The 22,690-nt window shown below is 40.9% G+C and overlaps 1 protein-coding gene across 3 annotated transcripts in view; it reads right to left on the reverse strand.

The window, feature by feature from the left end:
- The window catches only part of TMCO1 (transmembrane and coiled-coil domains 1), a 79,326-nt gene extending 57,382 nt beyond the window's left edge, over nucleotides 1-21,944 (reverse strand). Inside the window, exons 1-7 of one of the 3 annotated variants that reach the window (XM_072128733.1) lie at nucleotides 21,712-21,944; nucleotides 21,028-21,105; nucleotides 18,787-18,846; nucleotides 3,676-3,722; nucleotides 2,971-3,038; nucleotides 1,221-1,365; nucleotides 485-550 (exon numbers count right to left, since the gene is read on the reverse strand). In XM_072128733.1, coding sequence (XP_071984834.1) covers nucleotides 500-550; nucleotides 1,221-1,365; nucleotides 2,971-3,038; nucleotides 3,676-3,722; nucleotides 18,787-18,846; nucleotides 21,028-21,105; nucleotides 21,712-21,781 — 519 coding nt within the window. In that variant the 5' untranslated portion in view covers nucleotides 21,782-21,944 and the 3' untranslated portion in view covers nucleotides 485-499. Of the gene's footprint in view, nucleotides 1-484; nucleotides 551-1,220; nucleotides 1,366-2,970; nucleotides 3,039-3,675; nucleotides 3,723-18,786; nucleotides 18,847-21,027; nucleotides 21,106-21,711 lie in introns of those variants that run through there. The other 2 variants (XM_072128732.1, XM_072128731.1) reach the window with 2 other exon arrangements.
- Between the last annotated feature and the right edge of the window lie 746 nt (nucleotides 21,945-22,690).

Genomic DNA, 22,690 nt, shown 5'->3' on the forward strand with positions numbered 1-22,690 from the left:
TAAACTGAGTAAAATTTTAATGTAAAGGGTTAAAATGATCTTTATTGAGTTAACATCATTTAGGTGATAGAAATGTGAGAATGTTCTTTCGTGGGAAAACCCCTTTAATCACTGGAGCCCTCCCCACCACTCCCTCCTCCCCTGCAGCCCGGGAAGACTGCAGAGAGAGCCAGAACTGTTGTAGCAAATAGAAGCAGCCCAAGTGCCCAGTACAGATAAGTCATATGTGCAAGAGGGTAGGAGCCCTGTTTCACAGGTAACAGTCAGGTGGCTTTGGGACACTAAACAACTATAGGTCCTTATTGTTTAGTGTCCCAAATTGCCTGCATGACAGCTATTCATTGCCACATATATGCTTACCTTGACCCGGATCTTTTGTCATTGAACGAATAATATATATATATATATATATATGTATATATATATATATATTAGACAGACTGCTGTCAAATGTGGTAATTTAATCAAAAATTTACCTGCCTGGTTCATTGTAACTTTGCTATTCAGTGCTTTGTCCTACACACCCACTTCCAAATTTGATTCCCCAATCCTATAAAAATACAATTATTTTTTTTTTAGGCAGACTACTTTATACATCGCTGGCTTAAACTTTTGAAATATTTTGTCAATGAGTGCTCACCCATCCTCCCTCCAAAAGGCAGACGAGCAGCTGTGCCGCAATTCTGCCTGAATACGAGACATGATGTATATTTTGTGGCACAGCTACCCGACTTAGACCATGAACGCACGGCGACTGGGATCCATAGACTTCTACTGCGTATACCAAAATATTTTAAACGGGTTATCCGGGTTTAAAATTTTTTTTATGGCCGGGCTGGGGAGGGCTAGTTAAACATAATAAACATGGACTTACCTCCTCCGGCGCCGCCGATGTCCCGCGCCGCGGCCCGTCTTCTCCGTGCGCCGGTTTCAGTACAAGGGCGCACAGGGAGCTACCGGCCGGACATTAAATGTTACACATTTTATACAAAGAAATCCAGGGCCAAGTCTTAAGTGGCCAAAACACACTGTGTGATAGCTCCATTGCCTAGACTATATCATTTCAGTACTCACAGAATCATAAATTACTATTGCCAAGCTGCAATCAGCCTGGGAAATGCAGCAATCATACTGGCAGTGCCTCCAGGACTACTCATACTCATAGCTATCTGCCTTGGCGCTTAGGAGAACGTCAACATTCAAATGATAAACCTACTCACCTGCCGGATAGACATAGTGCAAAGAATATACAGGAAAATAAATGAGCAGTCAGTATAGTCCTCCCCCAACAAGTTCCTGTGGGACAGCCCTTGAATATAGGAGAGTGGGACAAAGGGTAATTTTGCCACAACACGACCATCAAAACTGAAAAAAGGTATAGTAAAATGGATTATTCAGTAACTCCATGAACAGCAGAAGTACAATATCTTACAAAGTAAAGTAACAAACATACCGAAAATACTTGAAATAAACTCATTTAAAAGAAAACCAAGAGCTAATATCAACCAGAGAAAATAATGATGATGTAAATGTCATGTATCACATCATTTTGGTTAACTTTCCATACAGTACAATAGTACAGGTGACTAGGGAATTCTGTAATAAAACAATCTTTCCACTTATCAGTATCCTTTCCTGCTCTCCCATATTCATCAAAAGATAAACAGTTGCCATATGTGTGAACAATACACTCACCGGCCACTTTATTAGGTACACCTGTCCAACTGCTCGTTAACACTTAATTTCTAATCAGCCAATCACATGGCGGCAACTCAGTGCATTTAGGCATGTAGACATGGTCAAGGCAATATCCTGCAGTTCAAACCGAGCATCAGTATGGGGAAGAAAGGTGATTTGAGTGCTTTTGAACGTGGCATGGTTGTTGGTGCCAGAAGGGCTGGTCTGAGTATTTCAGAAACTGCTGATCTACTGGGATTTTCACGCACAACCATCTCTAGGGTTTACAGAGAATGGTCCAAAAAAGAAAAAACATCCAATGAGCATCAGTTCTGTGGGCGGAAATGCATTGTTGATGCCAGAGGTTAGAGGAGAATGGGCAGACTGGTTCGAGCTGATAGAAAGACAACAGTGACTCAAATCGCCACCCGTTACAACCAAGGTAGGCAGAAGAGCATCTCTGAACGCACAGTACGTCGAACTTTGAGGCAGATGGGCTACAGCAGCAGAAGACCACACCGAGTGCCACTCCTTTCAGCTAAGAACAGGAAACTGAGGCTACAATTTGCACAAGCTCATCGAAAATGGACAGTAGAAGATTGGAAAAACGTTGCCTGGTCTGATAAGTCTCGATTTCTGCTGCGACATTTGGATGGTAGGGTCAGAATTTGGCGTCAACAACATGAAAGCATGGATCCATCCTGCCTTGTATCAACGGTTCAGGCTGGTGGTGGTGGTGTCATGGTGTGGGGAATATTTTCTTTGCACTCTTTGGGCCCCTTGGTACCAATTGAGCATCGTTGCAACGCCACAGCCTACCTGAGTATTGTTGCTGATCATGTCCATCCCTTTATGACCACAATGTACCCAAAATCTATGGCTACTTTCAGCAGGATAATGCGCCATGTCATAAAGCTGGAATCATCTCAGACTGGTTTCTTGAACATGACAATGAGTTCACTGTACTCAAATGGCCTCCACAGTCACCAGACCTCAATCCAATAGAGCATCTTTGGGATGTGGTGGAACGGGAGATTCGCATCATGGATGTGCAGCCGACAAATCTGCGGCAACTGTGTGATGCCATCATGTCAATATGGACCAAAATCTCTGAGGAATGCTTCCAGCACCTTGTTTAATCTATGTCACGAAGAATTGAGGCAGTTCTAAAGCCAAAAGGGGGTCCAACCCGTTACTAGCATAGTGTACCTAATAAAGTGGCCGGTGAGTGTAGACACTGATAGGTACACTACATATAGGTGTACAGATGTAGCAATGAGTTATACAACTTACATTGAGTTGAACATGCCCATCAAAGCTGTGAAGCAAAAACCAATAGCAAACATTGACTTCATCCGGACCTGCAGGGAAGCAGATATATTGTACCATTCATAAGCTGTACAGGGAAATACATAAAAAATAATGGATTTATAAGAGGTAGCTATAAGCTGTATCTGCTCACCCCTCCAACCACTGACATGGGAGTGGTTATGAAAGAGGGTGTGCATAGAGTAATGACTACAAAACCTCCTACATCCGCCAGAAGCAAGCAGGACATATGACATCATATGAGTTTTGGGGCCCAGGGGTTACATGACCCACAGCTACCAGCAAACTTTAACATGGTATTATGGGTGACCTAATTAGAGTCTCATACTAATCATGTTGAAGTGGAGTATATCAATTCACATCTCCATTAGCTCTTCAGTTATGTGCATTCATTTTTGCAAGTCAAAATCTGGCGAGGTTGAAAACACAGAACATATGCAAGAATTTCCATTATACCTCACCACTGTAAAGATTTACACTTGTGTTTTGCCACTACTGGTTTTGGCTCAAAATAACCGATGCAAATAACTGATGACAACTGGCCCGAATTAGACAACCCCTTTAACTCCGTTCTGGAGGGTAAATATAAGTAAATCTACAGCTATGCAAAATAGTGGCAACGACTGCTAACTTACTTACATAAACATACCACTACTACCTGTTACTTACCATAGACAAATCACGATTATTATTTTTCAGCTTCTCCTCTTGACGTTCTAGAATTAAGAGTAACAGGTTTAGCTTTTATGGGTTCTATAAACTTACCGTTATAATATAAACCAGTGACTAAAGGACTCAAAGCAAAATATTTTATAGTGTTCAACTCATTGAATGAAGTTTAGGGATTGTTCTAGGAGTAACACTTCACCTGCAGAAGCTGTGTAACCATAAAACAAGGCAGTTTGCAGGAACACTTTACAATTTGTTATCTCTAGGTGCAGTTTAACAATATATGCTTGGGTTCGGCATTCTTCATGATGCGTGCGGCATGCCGACACGGTAGCATCAGAATGAGAGCCATAGCTTTATTAATTTAAAGCGGCGGGAAATAGCTGCTCTCAGCAGTGCGAATGCTAGATGCCCCGTCACCTTGCTACTCGCGCTGGTGTCGGAAGCGTGCAGGGTGACACAGTGTAGAGGTGCTCGTTTGGACAACACGTGGCCATTGCTGGAGTATAGACCAGGCATGAATTCCATTTTAGGGGATCGGTGGCTGGGTGCCATGGGAAGTGCACTGTGCCCTCTCTCTAGCTGTAGTGCCGAGGTCAAGACCAGCCTGTCATTAACCCCTTAAGGACACAGGGTTTTTCGGCTCATTTATCGCTCTCCAACTTCAAAAAACCATAACTTTTTCATTTTTACGTGTACAGACCTGTGTGAGGGCTTATTTTGTGGGTAACAAATTTTACTTTCCCGTGATGTTATTTATTTTAACATGCCGTGTACTGCGAAGCTGAAAAAAAATCCAAATGTGGAAAAATTGAAAAAAAACGTCACGTGCGTCACGTTCTCGTGGGCTCAGTTTTTACGACTTTCACTCTTTGCTCCAAATAACATGCCTACTTTATTCTTTGGTTCGGTGCGATCGCGGTGATACCAAATTTATATAGGTTTTATTGTGTTTTAATACATTTTCAAAAATTAAACGAATGTGTACAAAAAAGTAAAAAAAAAAATTTGCCATCTTCTGACGCTAATAACTTTTTCATAATTTGTTGCACGGAGATGTGTGAGGGGTCATTTTTTGCGAAATGAGGCGACGTTTTCATTGCTACCATTTTGAGGTCTGTGCGACATTTTCATCATTTTTTATGTTATGTAAAAAGGTGTAAAAGTCGCATTTCGGACATTTGGGCGCCATTTCCCGCCTCGGAGGTCACCGCCGTCCGTAACCGTTTTTATATTTTGATAGATCGGGCATTTTGGGACGCGGCGATACCTAATATGTTTGTGATTTTTACTGTTTATTATGTTTTATATCCGTTCTAGGGAAAAGGGGGTGATTTGAACTTAATATTTTTTTTTTTTTTTTTTTCAATATTTTTTAGACCATCTAGGGTACATTAACCCTAGATGGTCAGATTGCTCCTACCATATACTGCAATACTACAGTATTGATATATATGGCATTTTTGCAGGTCATACATTACAATGAGCCACTGGCTCATTGTAACAAACCTGCATAAGCCATGTAGCCTCGTGTCAAAAGAAGACCCGAGGCTACCATGGTAACCGATCTCCGCCCCCCGATGACGTTCGGGGGTGTGGAGATCGGAAAAAAGATGGCGGCGTCCACGTGCCGCCGTCTTTTAAACGCCGCCGGCGACGTTGAGAGGGTTAACAGCCGCGATCGGTGCAAGCACCGACCGCGGTTATTAGCGGTGGGGGTTTTGTGCAAAATGCAAAGACCCCCACCTCTGTATGAAGAGTACTCAGCCCGTGAGCCCTCTTCATACATCCCTTATACCTCTGCGCCGTAGAGCTACGGCGCAGAGTGTTAAGGGGTTAAGTGGGAAGTAGTGGCTCTCCAAAGTTTGCCCGCTATATTCCTTAATATCCAGATGTAGGGTGGCAGGTTACCTTGTTGCCTAACATTGTTACTACTTTTTCTTAAACTTTATTGCTCTCTTGAAACCACTTGAACAGGTTGGTTACTGTTCTATGTATATGTTTTGTGCAGAAGTTATCACACATGACAAATAATTGCATAAATATGCATCTGGTTATCTCTAAAGTACTTCAGATAATACTCCTTGTTTTGTGATGCTGTGCAGTTTTATTTCTGTGCCAATAATGCAATTTATTAAAAAAAAATATAAAAATTTACCGCTATAAAAGTGTCTATAGATAATTATACCCTGGCCAACCTAGTTTGTACTTGATCCAACTGAAGTTCATTTGGAAGGTGCACCATACTAAAGCCAAGTCGAAATGGTCATCTCTTTGGGGTTCCAGTCCATTATAGGGGTGGCAAGATCTTGAGCTGCATACCATTCACTGCTTTCTATGCTATGCTGACTTTTCTATACTAAAACCTGACTAACTCCATCAACCCCAAGTATATGTAATGTCATCTGTGAACTTTTTTTTTTCTCTGTCCATTTGAACTTTGTAAACTTTTCTGTGGTGGTCTACGGATGCTCTGCTGCTTGCTATGTGATGACACCTAAAAACTGAATTCACAGGCAAGAACATAAACCGAATAATTTTATCAACCCTGTGTTTTTACAGCACCAATTGTGACTGTCCGTAATTGTCCATCTGCACTTTGAAGGCTTCCTTGGGGCGGCCAGTGGATGCTCAGTTATTTGCTATGCGATGTAATTCATTTAGTGTTATCGATATCTGTTTGTCCATTTTTTTAATGTATGTTGTAAGCTTTTTTGTGGTGGTGTACAGATGCTTAGCGGCTTGCTATGTGAGTGCACAGGCCATAGCATAAACTAACTAACTTTATTAATATGAAATACACACTGCAAAACTGGTGACTGTCCCTAAGTGTCCGTTTGGTTTTTAAAAGCTCCTTGATGATGGTTTACAGCTGCTCATTCACTGGCTATGTGCTATTTTTTTTATAATTAAGTGCATGGACAGGAGCTTAACCAGACTAACCTTGTAAATCCTGAGCATCTGCAATGTTGTCTGACTGCTCATAATTATTTTAAGCGCTTTTGTGGTGGTCTGTAGGTGCTCTACTGTTTGCTATGTGATGTAATTTATTAACCATGTTTAGCATAGTGCGGTCATTACCAAGTTGTTGATTTACCTTATTTTCCGGGCCATTAGGCGCAACGGAATATAAGGCGCAACAGTCCGATGCGCCTTATATATGTAATAATTCCATATATAAGGCGCATCGGACTATAAGGCGCAGGGTCGGGGCGTGGCGGAGGTCCGGGGGCGGAGCGGAGACCCGACGCCGAGAAGAGACGCGGAACGCGGGGAAGGTGAGCAGGGAAGGTGAGGGGGAGGTGGAGAATAGCATACTTACATAGGTCCCCGCTACCGGAGACAGCAGATCTCCAGCGGGAACTGCAGACCACGCGGCAGAAGTTGCTCGTGCCGCGTGGTCTGCAGTTCCCGCTGGAGATCTGCTGTCTCCGGTAGCGGGGACCTATGTAAGTAGGGTCCGCTGCCCTCATATAGGGCGCACCGGACTATAAGGCGCACTTTGGATTTCCAAGGAAATCCAAGGCTTTTAAGTGCGCCTTATAGTCCGGAAAGTACGGTATGTGCGAGTCGAATAGTCCTTTTGCTGATGGTCTAAAAACAACAATTACTGGTCCTTGATGGTCTAAAAACAACAATTACTGGTCCTTTTGGTAATTAAGTAGTTGGTAGAATATTGGGTAACCATGGGTTATTCAGGATATTAAAATCTTTTTGGGTAATTAGATGGGGGTGCAGGATGAGGGGTATTGAGGGGCTTAGTTAGTCATTATAAGAAAAAGGGAAATGCTTGAAAGTAGATTTCTGGCTGAACCCACGGAAGGTAGTAATAATCAACAGTTGGAGACTCAAGAGAGCCAAACAGCTTTCTTCCAGGGAGAAATTGGCATCCCTAATAAGAAATAGGGGGAAAGGGCAAGGATGCCCTCTATACCCCTTGTTATTTGCAGTGGCACTGGAGCCACTAGCATGTAGTTTTAAGGGGGTTTCCCACAAACTAAAGTTAGGCCCTATCCACAGGAGCAGAGTGCAATCCCGTGGATAGGGCCCAACTTTAGTTCGTGGGAAAACCTCTTTAAGAAAAAAAAAAGTTCTGGAAGGGGTTTGTCAGAGGGCCAAGAGGATAGATTGCAACTTTATGTCAATATGATGTTGTTTTTAGACCAACATCAAAAGCCAATTGACTTGCCATTCGAAAGGGGTTATATATTGTATTATATGCCCGTGCAAGTCAAAAGCCAATTGACTTGCTATTCGAAAGGGGTTATATATTGTATTATATGCCCGTGCAAGAAACTATACATTGGCCGGACAAACGGATGCTGAAAGATCGCATCAATGAACATCGACGTAATATTGAAAAACAAGTGGAAGAACACCCCCTATCGGACCACTATAAAAAATATCACCAAGGACATTTTGAAAAATCCGAATTCATCGCAATAGAAAAAGTACCTAAAAAGTTGGAGAGGAGGAAATTATATCTTCGATATGTCACGATCGGAGAGTAAATGGATTTTTCTGCTCAATACTTTGGTCCCAAGTGGACTCAATAAAGAAATAGAATTGTTCGCGTTTATGTAAATATTGAGTACCATAATTACGGACCGGACTATATCATATATAATTTCTCATTTTTAAGAATATTTTTAAATAAATAAAAAAGTTCCCTTTTTACTTAGAATTAAATGTTATTTATATACATATTTTTTATTAATAAAAGAGACAAATACTCTTCAATTTTACATTAAAAGCTGATATATATTCACCTGTAGTCCCAAGGCTGTAACTAGACAAGAGTATATAATATGCTGCCGGCACAGTGACAATCCACCCTGACGAAGGAGACAGTATCAGTCTTCGAAAAGCGTCGGAGGAATTTTGTTCCTCTGGACCCACCGTAACCTGGTGACGTCACCATACGGAATCCACCAGAACTGTGATCGGAGTGTGTAGCTACCGGCCGGAGCTCCACTCCTCGTGCAGTCAAACGCTGTATAGCCTCTTGCTAAAACATCGAGCGGATTACTCATAAGAAACAGCATCTTGATGGACTCCTGAACACAAGTGCAACGGAATTTCTTTCCCTGGAACCTACCCAGACAAAAGAACCTGTAGCAATAAAGGTACCAATATATACCATACATAAAGATATTTATAGTACCATTTATGCCTGACTATATCTATCACTCAATATGTACTAGTGATACCAATGCTGCGTTATCCTGCACACTTGTAGATACAGTGTATACATTTTAATTATCGGTGGCGCAGGTACCACATTGTTTTATTGTTTTTAGACCAGTTGGGCTATATGCTTCAGACAATTCTAAGATTGAAAAAATCAATTGAAGCAAATATATAATTGGAATGGTAATTCTGTTACCACCATTCTGAATCCACCATGATGGCACCTGGAGGTTGCACCTTGACCTTATGTAGAGACAGGAAGCTGCAAAATGTTTAAAGAACCCTCCTCTGCAGCGTCTCGCCAATTTTTTTCTAAATTACCATTATAAGGAGTCATTAGATAATTAGAAAACAGATATCATAAATATTAATAATACAGAGTTGGGTAAATTATGGCCGTCATGGTGGACTCATGGAAATATAATTATCGGTTAGTCTAAATCATATTTTCCAATACATTCCCCTTGACAGCACCTGGAGACTGTCACTGGTACCCCTGTGATCCATACCACAGAACGCAGGTGCACCCGTGCCCCTCTCCCGTGGATTTACCTCTCCACGCTCTCGTCCGGACTAGGGCGTGTGCGGCAGTGCTTCAAGATTTCAAGGGCCAGCGCACAGGTGATTGGCGCTGGCCTTTTCCAGGAATGCATTTAATCCGGTGGCTGCCATCATTCTCCGCTGGATCTTCAAGCCATTGCCTGAAGAGAAACCTTTCCCGTGTATCCTGCTGATCTATGTGCCAGCTCCTGAGTTTCCTGACGTGAGTCCTACTGTGCCTTCCTGTGCTGTTCTCCCGCCGTCTCCTGCATTACTACCTTGGCTACCACCGTGGGCTAGGTGCAAATGTAGAACGACCTGGTGGCACCCCTCCGCTAGCAAGACCATCCTGCTTTGCAGGGGGTCTGGTGAAAACTAGGTGCCACTTAGACTTCGGTCCCAGGTGTCGGCTAGTACCATCTCCCGGGGTGGTCCACCGACTCCCAGACCTGACAGAGACTTTCCAGATTATTAGGGGGAGGACCACTGCCTGGAGAACTTTTCTTCCAAAGCTCATGTCTTGACTGGAAGGCAAGTCCAGACTATAATGTTATATGAAGGTGGATGGACTTGTCCACGTGGCAGATTTGGGAGATTGAAGCCCCTCTTTTCTGCCCATGAAGGGGACATGGCTCTCGTAGAGTGGGCTCCGATTTCTTTAGGAAGCTGAAGATCCTGCAACATATACCCTTTTAAGATCTTATCTCTAATCCATCTGGCAGTGGTGGTACTAGAAGCTTTTTTTTTTCCTGGGTCTTTCCTAAATGTCTTGGTTCTTTCAAGGTAGATCAGGACAGCTCTTCTAACATCTAGTGTGTGCCAAATGGATTCTTTTGCGTTAGTCGGATTGTTACAAAAAGATGGCAAAATTACTTCCTGGTTACAATGGAAATGTGAAACCACTTTTGGCTAGAAATTAGAGTCCAACGTAAAGGGGTATTACAGGAATCAGCATAATTCATATACAAATGAGTCAGTAAAATATAAGCCAATATGTAATTAGTTGTGATTTAAAATTTTGCTCCCCTTATCAGAACAATGCTGCGGACATACACTCTAATGGGGAATTAAAATCTGTCCGTTAATTTCCTCTGCGCATGGAAGACACAGGACAGAAGATGGCCGCTGGTCACATGTCCAGATCACATGGCCTGCACCTGCCTGGGCAGGTCATGTGATCACCACTAAGTTTGGCTGTAGTTGGTTGGTTGGTTGCAGTGCATCCAGTATGGCCAATGTTTTTGTGATGTGCCATGATAACAGTTACACATCATTACAGAGCAGGACAGTGTTACATCATCAGGGGGGCAGAAAATAAGAGAGAGGAGGAGTTACTGAGAACTAAAGGATCAAGGAACTTGTAGTTTCCAGTGGCAGCCATCTTGGTTATAACTTCACCTACTTTAGAGTGGCCATAAAATTTTGTGAATCACACATCTTAGTGTTGGTCAGAGTCTGGATATACCTTTGACAAATCTCTCTATCCATTGATGTTCAGCTAGAGGAAAGTCAAATCATGCCAATAAGGTAAAAAGGATTTTGGACATATTTGGTTTCATGGAGTAAAGTTGGGGCTCACCGCTAGAAGAAAGTTTTTCCATATTTTGTAATATATTCTTGTTGTGACAGGTTTATGAGATGCAGCTAGAATGTGGATTACTTCTTCTGATAATCCCCCTGTAGGAGACGTTCGCTTTCAAGAGTCAGGTAGATCATCAGGTAGAACCAGGTAGACAGCCTTTGGGAAAGATTAAGTAAAATTTTTCTACTTGTACATTTTTCCTTGAGGTTGATCGATGAATAACCCCATTTTTGGGAAAGAGGAAAATTTCCCTGTTCAGAGACCACCCGTTCGGATCTAGCCTTTGCCTGCTCAAAAAGTCTGCTACCTGGTTTTCTGACCCCTTCAGAAACACTGCTGACAAACAATCTAGATTATTTTCTGCCCAGGAAAAAATATTAAATATGAAAAAAAGACACTTTTTTTTTTTTGAGTTCCACTGACCTTCTGCCTCTTCGGCGTTTTAAATAAGAATTTGTCGTCACATTGTCTGAAACTTTCTTTTATATTTGTCTCTAGTGTTAAAGAAAGTCTCTTTAGGACCTCCCAAACTGCTGTTCGTTCTCTTAAATTGAAAGATTGTCTCTTCATCCAAAGAGGCCAGATCCCCTGCAGATAGTTGTCCAAAACTGCTGCTCCCCAACCAAACTGGGTGGCGTCTGCTTGGATTATCATTGTGGTGAAGGATTCCATAGTACTCCTTCAATCAGATTTGTTTCCGTGGTCCACCACCTTTGAGAAAATGTTACCTCTGGAGGAATGTTCTTCCTTAAGTCCAAATGTGACGGATTTTTGTTCCATACTTTTGACACCCAGTTCTGACACTCTTAGATGGAACTGGCTCCATGACATAAATTTTATGCAAGCAGTAAGATGTCCTAGTAGCTTCATAGGTAGAGCAGGGTAGGTGCTTGTCACAGACACGCATTAGTCACATACACAGGATGATCGATAAATATATTTTTATTCGGTATCTCAGGAACACAACGCGTTTCTGAGTCTAGGAGGGAAGAACATATGTATAAACGTATACAAGAGGGGGGGTAATTTTGTTAGTCTGGTGCATTAAAGTCTTATATGAACAGGAAAAGTGATGATAAAATCATAAAATATTCATGACATTTGTAAGACACGTTTCAAGAAATAATCAACAGTCGTTAAATAAATGCATACGTGTTTTACAATGGATAAGATGAGTAAAACAATAAGTGAATTCATGAATCAGTAAATTAATAAATAAATGAATAAATACATGAAAGAATGGATCACTTGTATGTATAAATAAACAAACAGACTGTGGGACCTCAATGTTCCACTGTGGATATGATACATAATAAATGGATAAACGAGCGGTGGTAAGTGGGAAAACAGGATAAATCAATGAATGTAGCTATGACATATTTAATGATGTGTCTAAAGTGTGTGTTTGTAATAAATTCTAATAGAGGTAGGATGGAAGCGCTTACCTGCAGCACGGGTGAAGGGCTGATTCCCCGAAGCTGTCAGGTAGCACTGCTTTACTTGTATATGAAGGCGCCGACTTGTGGGAGTGGCGCGCGCCACAATCGGACTGTGGCGCATGCGCACAGGAGAATCCAACCAAGAAAATGTCTGCAGACATGTGAAGCGACATCATTTAGCTGGTGGAGCGGTGTATGGTTAGTGTGGATGTCGGAGATGAGTGGCGTGGATGTGGCGGGTCTGATATGTATTAGTGACGAGATGGAGTGTGTAGGGGGTAAGAATAAGTATAATTATAAGGGCAAAATAAATGAATGGTTGGAGAATACTGGATCTACAGTGGATAATGCATAATAGCTAAATAGAAGAAACAATATGTATGAAGAATAATGAATAAATAAAATTGGTCTTAATAATAATGATAGTGATGATTAATATGATGGATGGTATTTATAATTTATAAACAATGGTTAGTAGGGGGAGGGATTGACTGGGGGGGGATGGGAGGGAGTTTCTGGGAGAAAGACAGGAGGGGCATGGGTAGTGGAAGGTTTTAAAAATTATTTTCTAACGATTTATTTAAAGGAAACCTACCAGTTATCATGGCAGGGGTAAGCAGTAAGTACCGAGGACCAGCTCAGGGTGAGCTGGTACCGGTGCTTAGTTTTTTGTTAGTGTTATTAACCGCTGTATCGCAGTTTTAACACTGTTTAACCCCTTAATGACCGCCGTATCGGCTTTTAACGGCGGTCATTAAGGGTACTTCTTCTGACGCGTACGCCTTTCTACGGCGCCGCGTCACAAGTTTTCTGGACACCGGGTCTCGCTGGTGCCGGGCTGTAAGTAACTGAGCATGCGCGGCATGCTCAGTTACTTACACTATACACTGCAATACAAGTGTATTGCAGTGTAAAGGCTTGAATAAGCGATCGGATGATCGCTTATTCAAGCCAAGAAGTAGAAAATGTTAAAAAGTAAAAATAAATAAATCTTTTTATAATATAATTAAATAAATAAAATAAAAGTCCCATAATCTCCCCAGTAACACATAAAATGCAAATAAAGTAAATAAAACACAAAAACACGTACATATTTGGTATCACCGAGTCCGTATTAATCTGTACAATAAATCTAAATCAATATTGAACCCGCTCGGTGAACGACGTAAAAAAAAAAAAAACTCGACAAACTTCCCATAATATACAATTTTTCATCAAACACCATCACAAAATATGTTCTAAAAAGTGATCAAGAAAAGTTACATTCCCTAATATGATACGACTGAAAAGGACAACTGTTTTCGCAAAAAAATAAGCCCTCAACCAGATTTGACAACAGAAAAATACAGAAGTTATGGCCCTGAAAAGTTGTCAATAGTAAAAACAATGCGATTTTCTCCAATATTGGTTTTGCTCAGGAAAATTGAGCAAAAATAAGAAAAACTATATAAATGAGGTATCACCGCAATCGTAGTGAACCAGAGAATAAAGATAAAATATTATTTTTACGTTACGGTGAGCGGGGAAAAAAAAAATAATAAAAAAAAAAAGATGATTTTGTTTGTGTCCCCCTTGAAATAGTTAATAAAATATCATGAATAAGCTTTAGACTCCCAAAATGAATCTATACATTGTATCTCATCCCATAAAAAATAAGCCCTCATATGTTCGCATTACCAAAAAAAAAAAATAAAGATTTATAGGTTGTACAATTTGACAATACAAAGCTGCTGTGAATGGCGCCTCCATTCATTCTATACTCGGCCGTGCGCCCGTACAGCAGTTTACCACCACATATGGGGTATCAGTAAACTCGGGAGGAATTGGGCATCAAGCGTTGCAGTGCGTTTCATCATTTAATTTATTCTGAAAATGTCAGTTTTGGCCTAAAATGCATGTATTTTCCAAAAAAATTCTATAGTTTCTAAATCGCAGGTCCATATTTTTTAACCCATGGGTAACACTTAAAGGGTTAATAGACTTAATAGAAGTTGTTTTACATACGTTGAGGGGTGAAGTTTCTATAGTGGAGAAATTTTATGGGTTTTACAATTATTTAGGCCTTTCAAAGTCACTTGAAAGCCGAGTTGTCCGTTTTGGCAATTTTCATGAAAATAAGAAAAATCGCACCTAAAGTTCTGCGACTCATAACATCCTAGAAAAATGACCGGAAGCATAAAATATAATCCCAACATAAAGCAGATATTCTGTAAATGTTAATTATCAAACTTGGAAAATGAAGAATTTTTACAAACTTTTGCCAAATTTTCACTTTTTTTCAGAATGAAACGCAAAACTTATCACTTAAATTTTATAACTAACATGAAGTACAATGTGTCACGAGAAAACATTCTCAAAATCACCAGGATATGTTAAAGCGTTCCGAAGTTATAACCAATTATCGTGAGACATGTCAGATTTGAAAAATCGAGTCTGGTCATTGAGCTGAAAACTAGTGTCGGTGATAAGGGGTTAAACTTTAGAGCAGAAGAGGCTTCGGCGCCCACCCACCATTGTTTATAAATTATAAATACCATCCATCACATTAAAAATCACTATCATTATTATTAAGACCAATTTTATTTATTCATTATTCTTCATACATATTGTTTCTTCTATTTAGCTATTATGCATTATCCACTGTAGATCCAGTATTCTCCAACCATTCATTTATTTTGCCCTTATAATTATACTTATTCTTACCCCCTACACACTCCATCTCGTCACTAATACATATCAGACCCGCCACATCCACGCCACTCATCTCCGACATCCACACTAACCATACACCGCTCCACCAGCTAAATGATGTCGCTTCACATGTCTGCAGACATTTTCTTGGTTAGATTCTCCTGTGCGCATGCGCCACAGCCAGATTGTGGCGCGTGCCACTCCCACAAGTCGGCGCCTTCATATACCAGTAAAGCAGTGCTACCTGACAGCTTCGGGGAATCAGCCCTTCACCCGCGCTGCAGGTAAGCGCTTCCATCCTACCTCTATTAGAATTTATTACAAACACACTTTAGACACATTAAATATGTCATAGCTACATTCATTGATTTATCCTGTTTTCCCACTTACCACCGCTCGTTTATCCATTTATTATGTATCATATCCACAGTGGAACATTGAGGTCCCACAGTCTGTTTGTTTATTTATACATACAAGTGATCCATTCTTTCATGTATTTATTCATTTATTTATTAATTTACTGATTCATGAATTCACTTATTGTTTTACTCATCTTATCCATTGTAAAACACGTATGCATTTATTTAACGACTGTTGATTATTTCTTGAAACGTGTCTTACAAATGTCATGAATATTTTATGATTTTATCATCACTTTTCCTGTTCATATAAGACTTTAATGCACCAGACTAACAAAATTACCCCCCCTCTTGTATAAGTTTATACATATGTTCTTCCCTCCTATTTTTTTATGTTCCCCCAGTATCTACCAACTTGATAAAGGAGTCATTAGACTGAAACGCGTTGTGTTCCTGAGATAGCGAATAAAAATATCCTTTTATCGATCATCCTGTGTATGTGACTAATGCGTGTGCGCCTATCTGTGACAAGCACCTAGCCTGCTCTACCAATTACGCTTCTAGACCGGTTTGGCAACCTTGTCTCGACGACCCTTGGTATCTCCCGGTGCTGCCTGTGGACAACACCCGACCTTCCATACCTACATAAGAGTTGTGTCTAAAATAGCACTACCAAATCCGGTGAGCTTCTCTCCAATTTCCCTAACCATCACCACAGGTTTCTACTCTACTACTCTATAAGCGCTATTTGGTATTTCCTTGTTCGCCTTTCTATACCACACTCCCTTCCCAGGTCCTAGTAGCTTCATAGGCATTACTGATGATTTATGAGCCATCCTTAATTTCTTTTGCAAAAGAAACACACAATCCCTTTGCTCCACAAGAGAAGCTGCTGTTCCTGCTACTATCAATAAGTGGTCAAGATAAGGAATTACAAAGATGCCTTCTTCCCTCAAAAAGGCTGTAACCTCTGTCATAACCTTTGTGAAGATCCTGGGTGCTAATGCCAGACCAAAAGGCAATGCCTGAACTAAAAATGGAATAACTTTCTTTGAGAGTGGACATTATGGCACACTTTAGATACTTTTGGACCAAAGGGTGGATAGGGATGTGATAATAGGCATCAATTAGATCCAACGTACACATGTGTACTCCTGGTGTAATTAATGGAGATGAAGGTTCCCATTTTGACCTGTAGGTCACATTCTTGTTTAGCCGCTTGAAATTTATGATTAAACAAAAGGCCCCATTTGGCTTTTTCACAAAAAAATAGGGGCGAGTAGTAGCCTCTTTTTTTCATTTGGAGGAACCGAAACAATTACCTTCATTGATTCCAGTTCCTGAACTTTTTCCCATAAAAGGAGATTCATTTTTGAAGACAGTTGTTTGGACATCAAAAATTTTGCTGAGGGGGAGAACAAAATTGTATTCTGTATCCCGATTGTACAAAGGTTGACAATAGAAGTTGCCCCCGACTTGGGAGTCATTGCTTTTTGTTTTGATGAGGTATGTGAGGTAACTCCTGCCTCTTCCCCCTTTACTGAGGGACAAATGACCCCTGCCTCTGAAGGAGTGCAGTGAATCTCTACTGTTTTAAAAGGAGGGAACCCCTTTTTGTCAGTTGCTTTTTTCAGCACTTTATCCAATTCAGTTTCAACCATATAGTGGCCTATAAAAGGAATGTTACAAAAATTTGTTTTTGCACTGAATTTGATAAAAGTGGCTGCTACTTTGAGCCCTTTCTGCGGGCACCCAGGCCATCACCCCAACACAGAGTTTGCCAGCTAGGACTCAAGGCTTTCTACTGTGATCCAATACAGCCCAGTGCCATGCTCAGCGCTATTTGGCTGCCAGGACTACAGGATGCCAATATGATTAAAACCTGTGATACAGCAGGGATTTGCGACATTAAGTGGGTTTTGATTGTAGATTGGGCACTTGGTCCCCAAAAGGTTCTCCATCAATGCTCTAGTATTGTATCTTTTAAAGTCTGATTTAAAGACAACCAAACAATTCATCATAAATTGAAAAATTCTATGTTGAGAGTATTCCTTACTGCCTTTATCAGGTTATTGAACTCATCATTTGAGAAGAAAAGTTTTGAAGTGCAATGTACCTCTTGAAAGGAGGAGTCCCCATCAAGTGGGTTCATCAAAGAACAGGAGTTGACGATTCTCTGTCAGTCTTTGAACCTGCATCCGATATCTTTAGGTCTTTTGGGTTATAAAGAGTCTCAAATATTGCTGATACACAGTTCATTATACTCCTAAAATGTTGAATAGATTCCTTGATAAAATGTCCTTTGTGTGATTTGCTAGATGCGGACCCAATTCATATGGCGTCAAGGTGTCCAAAGCTGTTCCGCTTTTGGGAAGTAGTATTTCAGTGGTACGTGGATGTATTGTGCCATATGAGGCAAAGAATTGTATTTTGGGTACCAAAATAGGAGTAAGAGGATCTAATGGAGAAACGCGAGTTGCTATGAAAGGTCTGCTGATGGCGCTTAAGGTAATTCTATACAATTGGAAGAATTGGATTCAGGAAGGATTGGAAAAGAAGAATGGAGTATATGGTAATGAGTGAAACTTATGAGGGGCAGATGTAGCTGGGGTAAACAGAATTGAGGCATAAGAGGTAGGGCATCGTAGTCCATGGAAATAAAGCAATATATTTACAAAAATAAATGACAGCTATTAGTAGTGTGTGGTGCCCCCAGCCGCCTGGGGGGAGGGGGGGGGGGGGAGTTAAGGGCTTAAAAAATAAATACTAGTGTGTTTAATTATGTAAAGTAAAAAGGTTGATCTCTTAAAAGGAAATGTAACTATGTGTTAATGAAGCCGATGTGGATATATTGTTTCGTTGGAACACTAGGATGACAGAAGTCAATTACTAAAGTATAAATGTAGCCTTACAAGTAAGGCGATATCATGAATACAGGTGGTCCCCTACTTAAGAACACTCGACTTACATACAACCCCTAGTTACAAACGGACCTCTGGATATTGTTAATTTATTGTACTTTAGTCCTAGGCTACAATGATCAGCTGTAACAGTTATCAAATGTGTCTGTAATGAAGCTTTAGTGTTAATCCTGGTTCTTATGACAACCCAGCATTTTTAAAATCCAATTGTCACAGAGACCAAAAAAGTTCGGGCTGGGGTTACAATGATAAAATATACAGTTGCGACTTACATACAAATTCAACTTAAGAACAAACCTACAGATCCTATATTGTATGTAACCCGGGGACTGCCTGTTTATAGATGTGATACATTATATGCTGGGGTTTAACTTTTAAAGCGATATTACCTATCTTTTTCTTTTGTGTGCGACCTGCAGATTCTGTTATTGCTTCTTTTTTCTTTTCCACTAGAAATTGTAAAAAAAAAAAAAAAGTGTCAAAGAATGAGTGATGGTGTAGAATGCAGTTCACGTTCACACAGGTCTAATGAGGCGGACAAGGATATTTTTTTACTGTTTTTTCTCATGTAGTACACGACTTGTGGTTTACACCATTTTACATCCATCGATACTAAAACTTAGAGGACATGTCAGGGTGAATTAAGACACTAAATGGACCGCTGGTCCATAAGATCCTTATGGACCGCTGGTTTAGTGTCCCACATTGCCCTGTTTAAACGTTTAACCCAGTTCTTTTGCACCTTATGGACACGGCCCGATTTTTCAAATCTACCATGTGTCACTTTATGAGATTACAACTTTAGAAAATTTTTAATTATTTTCATAAATAAATGCATAAAGCTAAACTTTATGAAAATTTTAGTTCAACCTCCCAAATTGGTTGCCAACTAACATTTACCATATGGCTGCTTAATGTTGACTTTTTTAAATGCTATTTTACTTTGTTCGCCTCCTGACTTCCTAATAATCAGAGTATTTTCCAGCAGCTGAAGACATTCCGGGGTCTTCATCAGTCTCCCCCCCACCCCACCGAACCTGGTGTGCAGGGGGTGGGACCGTGGTGGTGGCAGGTGAAGAAGCCCTATGGACGCCACGGTCATGTTCGACTGCGTCGTCTGAAGCAGGGATCGTGACTATCGCTATACCGCCTGTCGCATACAGCCAGGAGTTGTCACTACAATTTCACGCAGAGAAAAAATGCACGTCCAGGTGCAGGAACTACCCGCTGACTGGGACATGCATTTTTGTCCATGGACGACAAGGAGTTAACTTATTTTTTGTTTTATACACTATACAGATATATTTATGTTCTATGGGTTAGTAGGATCAGAGATGACAATTTATATAGGTTTTTTATGTTTGAATAATTTTGCTGAATAAAAAACGTATTTGGAGAGAAAAAAAAATCACTTGTTTTTGCATTGCCATCTTCCAAGAAGCATAACATTTATATTTTTTTTGTGGATTGAGATTTATTAGTGCTTATTTTTTGTGTGACTAGTTGTGCTTCTTTACTGGGATCATTGTGGCATAAATGGGACTTATTGAGCATGTTTTATTGCCGTTTTTGTTTGTTTAGTAATTATATGGATTGTTACAGACGCGGCGAGATATTTTATGTACAGTGTGTGGTGATTTTAACTTTTATATATAAGGGTTTGGTCATTTATGGGCCATTTAGGGGGCTTATTACTTTTTATTTTATCCCTTGTTCAAAGTAATACACTGCCATACTGATGTCAGCAAATGCATAGGCTGACGCGCACAATGACAGAACCAGTCATTGTGCTGCTGCAGGCAGCTCTGTCATCCATGTCCTGACCCTAGGGCTGCCATGGAGATGATCTGCACCCCCCAGATCCGAAACCTTATAGAACCGCGGAAATTGCATGGGAGTCCCGGCCTACGCGTGCAGCAGGGCTCCCACCGTTGACAGTTGTCATGGTGACACAGGGCCACATGAAAATATACATCTAGGTGCATGAACTAGACGTCGACCTATACGTATATTTTCGTCAAAGTTTGTTATGGGGTTGAGAACTGTTCACGGGTTCTATAAAAATACAAAACATTACACTCACTGAGAAATGGGTCTGAAGAGGCGCATGAGACCTATCTCAGATGCCATCTGCGCAGTATTTCAGAGAAGCCAGAGCAGTACAACTGTGTGAGCGCCGTACCCATTGCACCTGCACATTGCAGCGGGAGTGTAGTATGCTGGATTCATTTTGTGACAAGAGCTGCACAGTTCGCAAATTTTTTTAGCAGGCAAGGCTGGAAAATCTAAAAGGCAATATGGACCAATTATTCATTGTTTCATAAGGACCTGTGGGTGGTTTAGTGTGCCAAATTGCCCTGACAGGTGATCTTTTAGCAACTTCATTAGCAGTCTCTGCTCAAAGCTCCCATAGAAATCCTCCCATAGTTGGATGCAGAAGGTGCAAGGTCAGCAAAATTACAGCTCTACACGAGACCTCAAGGCATTTTATATATACAGTAGATTAAAAAAATACATTTCTTGAAATCTGGATAAAATCTGCAGCCTACAGATGAGAGCTGAGGAGAAACACAGTCCACCAATTAAAATGTTTATGATTGATTATGTCAGCATAACCACAAAGCACTTACACTTTTTACTCTGTTTTTCAACTTCAGCTTTTAACCTCTTGTATTTGTCTGTCCTGTATACCAAGACCCATGTTATACCTGCAGAAAAAGAATAAAACTGGTCAATAGTAAATCAGATCACTATTATACATTACTGACAAACCAGAAAAGACTAGTGAATAAACTCAAATGTGGGTGTAGAGGGCACTGCAGGCGACACACCAGGGTTTCCATGCTTGTATTTTTTTTTTTTATTTCAACTTCAGCTTACAAAATAAACCATACTACCCTCTCTAGAGATCACATTTCTGTCACACAGCTTACATTCAGATGCACTGACTACATGGAAACAGTCTCACAGGCATGGTGCACTTGCACCCAGCTCCACACAACGTGGGGGGGGGGGGGGTAGGACACGCTAGAACACAGTGCTGCACCTTTCCAAGTCCTACAGATGGGAGTGCTGAGCCCAACTAGTGACACAGGCGAGGGCCCACAAGCCCACCACTGCTCCATTTATGGTAAGGTACCAGAGCTAGAGATCGGCGGGGAAGGGGGTCACAGAGCAAGACTCCATCTCATAGCAACGGCCCAATGCAGGAAACGTCCCCTATACATAATTAACTTTGCCCACTGATCAGGTAATACAAGGAAGCTGGTACATAAGACCCTTCGTTACACGACGTCCACTAGTTCTGTACTCACCCTCAGCCAGCAGCGCAGTGCACACCGATATGAAGACAATAAGCACCGTGTCTGCAAACATCGTACTCATGATGCCGGAGCGAAAAGTTCACAGCCGTACCGGCGAGTCAGCATTGGAGTCGTGACGTCAGCACGCACGAGCGTTCTTGCCGGAAGTGAGCGTGTACCGGGAAAGGAAAGGCAGCTCCAGCTGTTGCATGTACGAGCATTCCATAGGAGCCCAGTCATGTGACACACAGTTCACTGACTCACTGGTCGCGTTCATCTATTTTGCTGTGAATCTTTAACAATTTGTTCACTTTTGCTTCTTTGCTATTTCACTGTCATGATTACATTTCAATTTTCCAATAGTTGCCCGGCAAGCGACCAAAAAGCCTTTTTAGATCCTCCAAGGCAAAGTGGGTAATAAGATGTAACTGTTATTAGTTTTGCTTAAGAACAGTGCTAATAGTGTATTAAAAACGCTAGCAGACAATGCCCAAACTCATAGAGGTATGTTCATACACAGGGATATAGGGAATACTATCCCTTGAAACGTAGAGGAAGTAAGGCCCAGGGGGGGGGGGAGTAAAAATTGTGCAGAGTAAAAATTGTGTTTTTATCTCAAATATGCCATGTAAGTGTCAATTTATTTATATATACGGGTTATCTTGGTTAGGGCTATACCCCATATGCGGCAATAATCTGCAGCATGGAGACACGACAGGGCTCAAAAGGGAATAACTGGCATTTTGAGCACAGACCTTGTACAATTTTTTTTCTTTTTGTCATCATAAAACATTTGCAGATGCCAATAGGTACCAGTACAGTAGAAACCCCTAAGAACTGACCCTATTTTGTAAGCTGCACCCTTCCATGAATTATTGTAGGGGAATAGTTAGCATTTTGACCCCACAGGGTGCCCCCCCCAAAAAAAAAAAATTGCATAATGGATAGTGCATAGTAAAAAATATCTATTATATCATATTGTGCCCAGCAA

Source organism: Engystomops pustulosus, chromosome 10 (assembly GCF_040894005.1).
Source record: "Engystomops pustulosus chromosome 10, aEngPut4.maternal, whole genome shotgun sequence".
NCBI classification, from domain to species: Eukaryota; Metazoa; Chordata; class Amphibia; order Anura; family Leptodactylidae; genus Engystomops; species Engystomops pustulosus.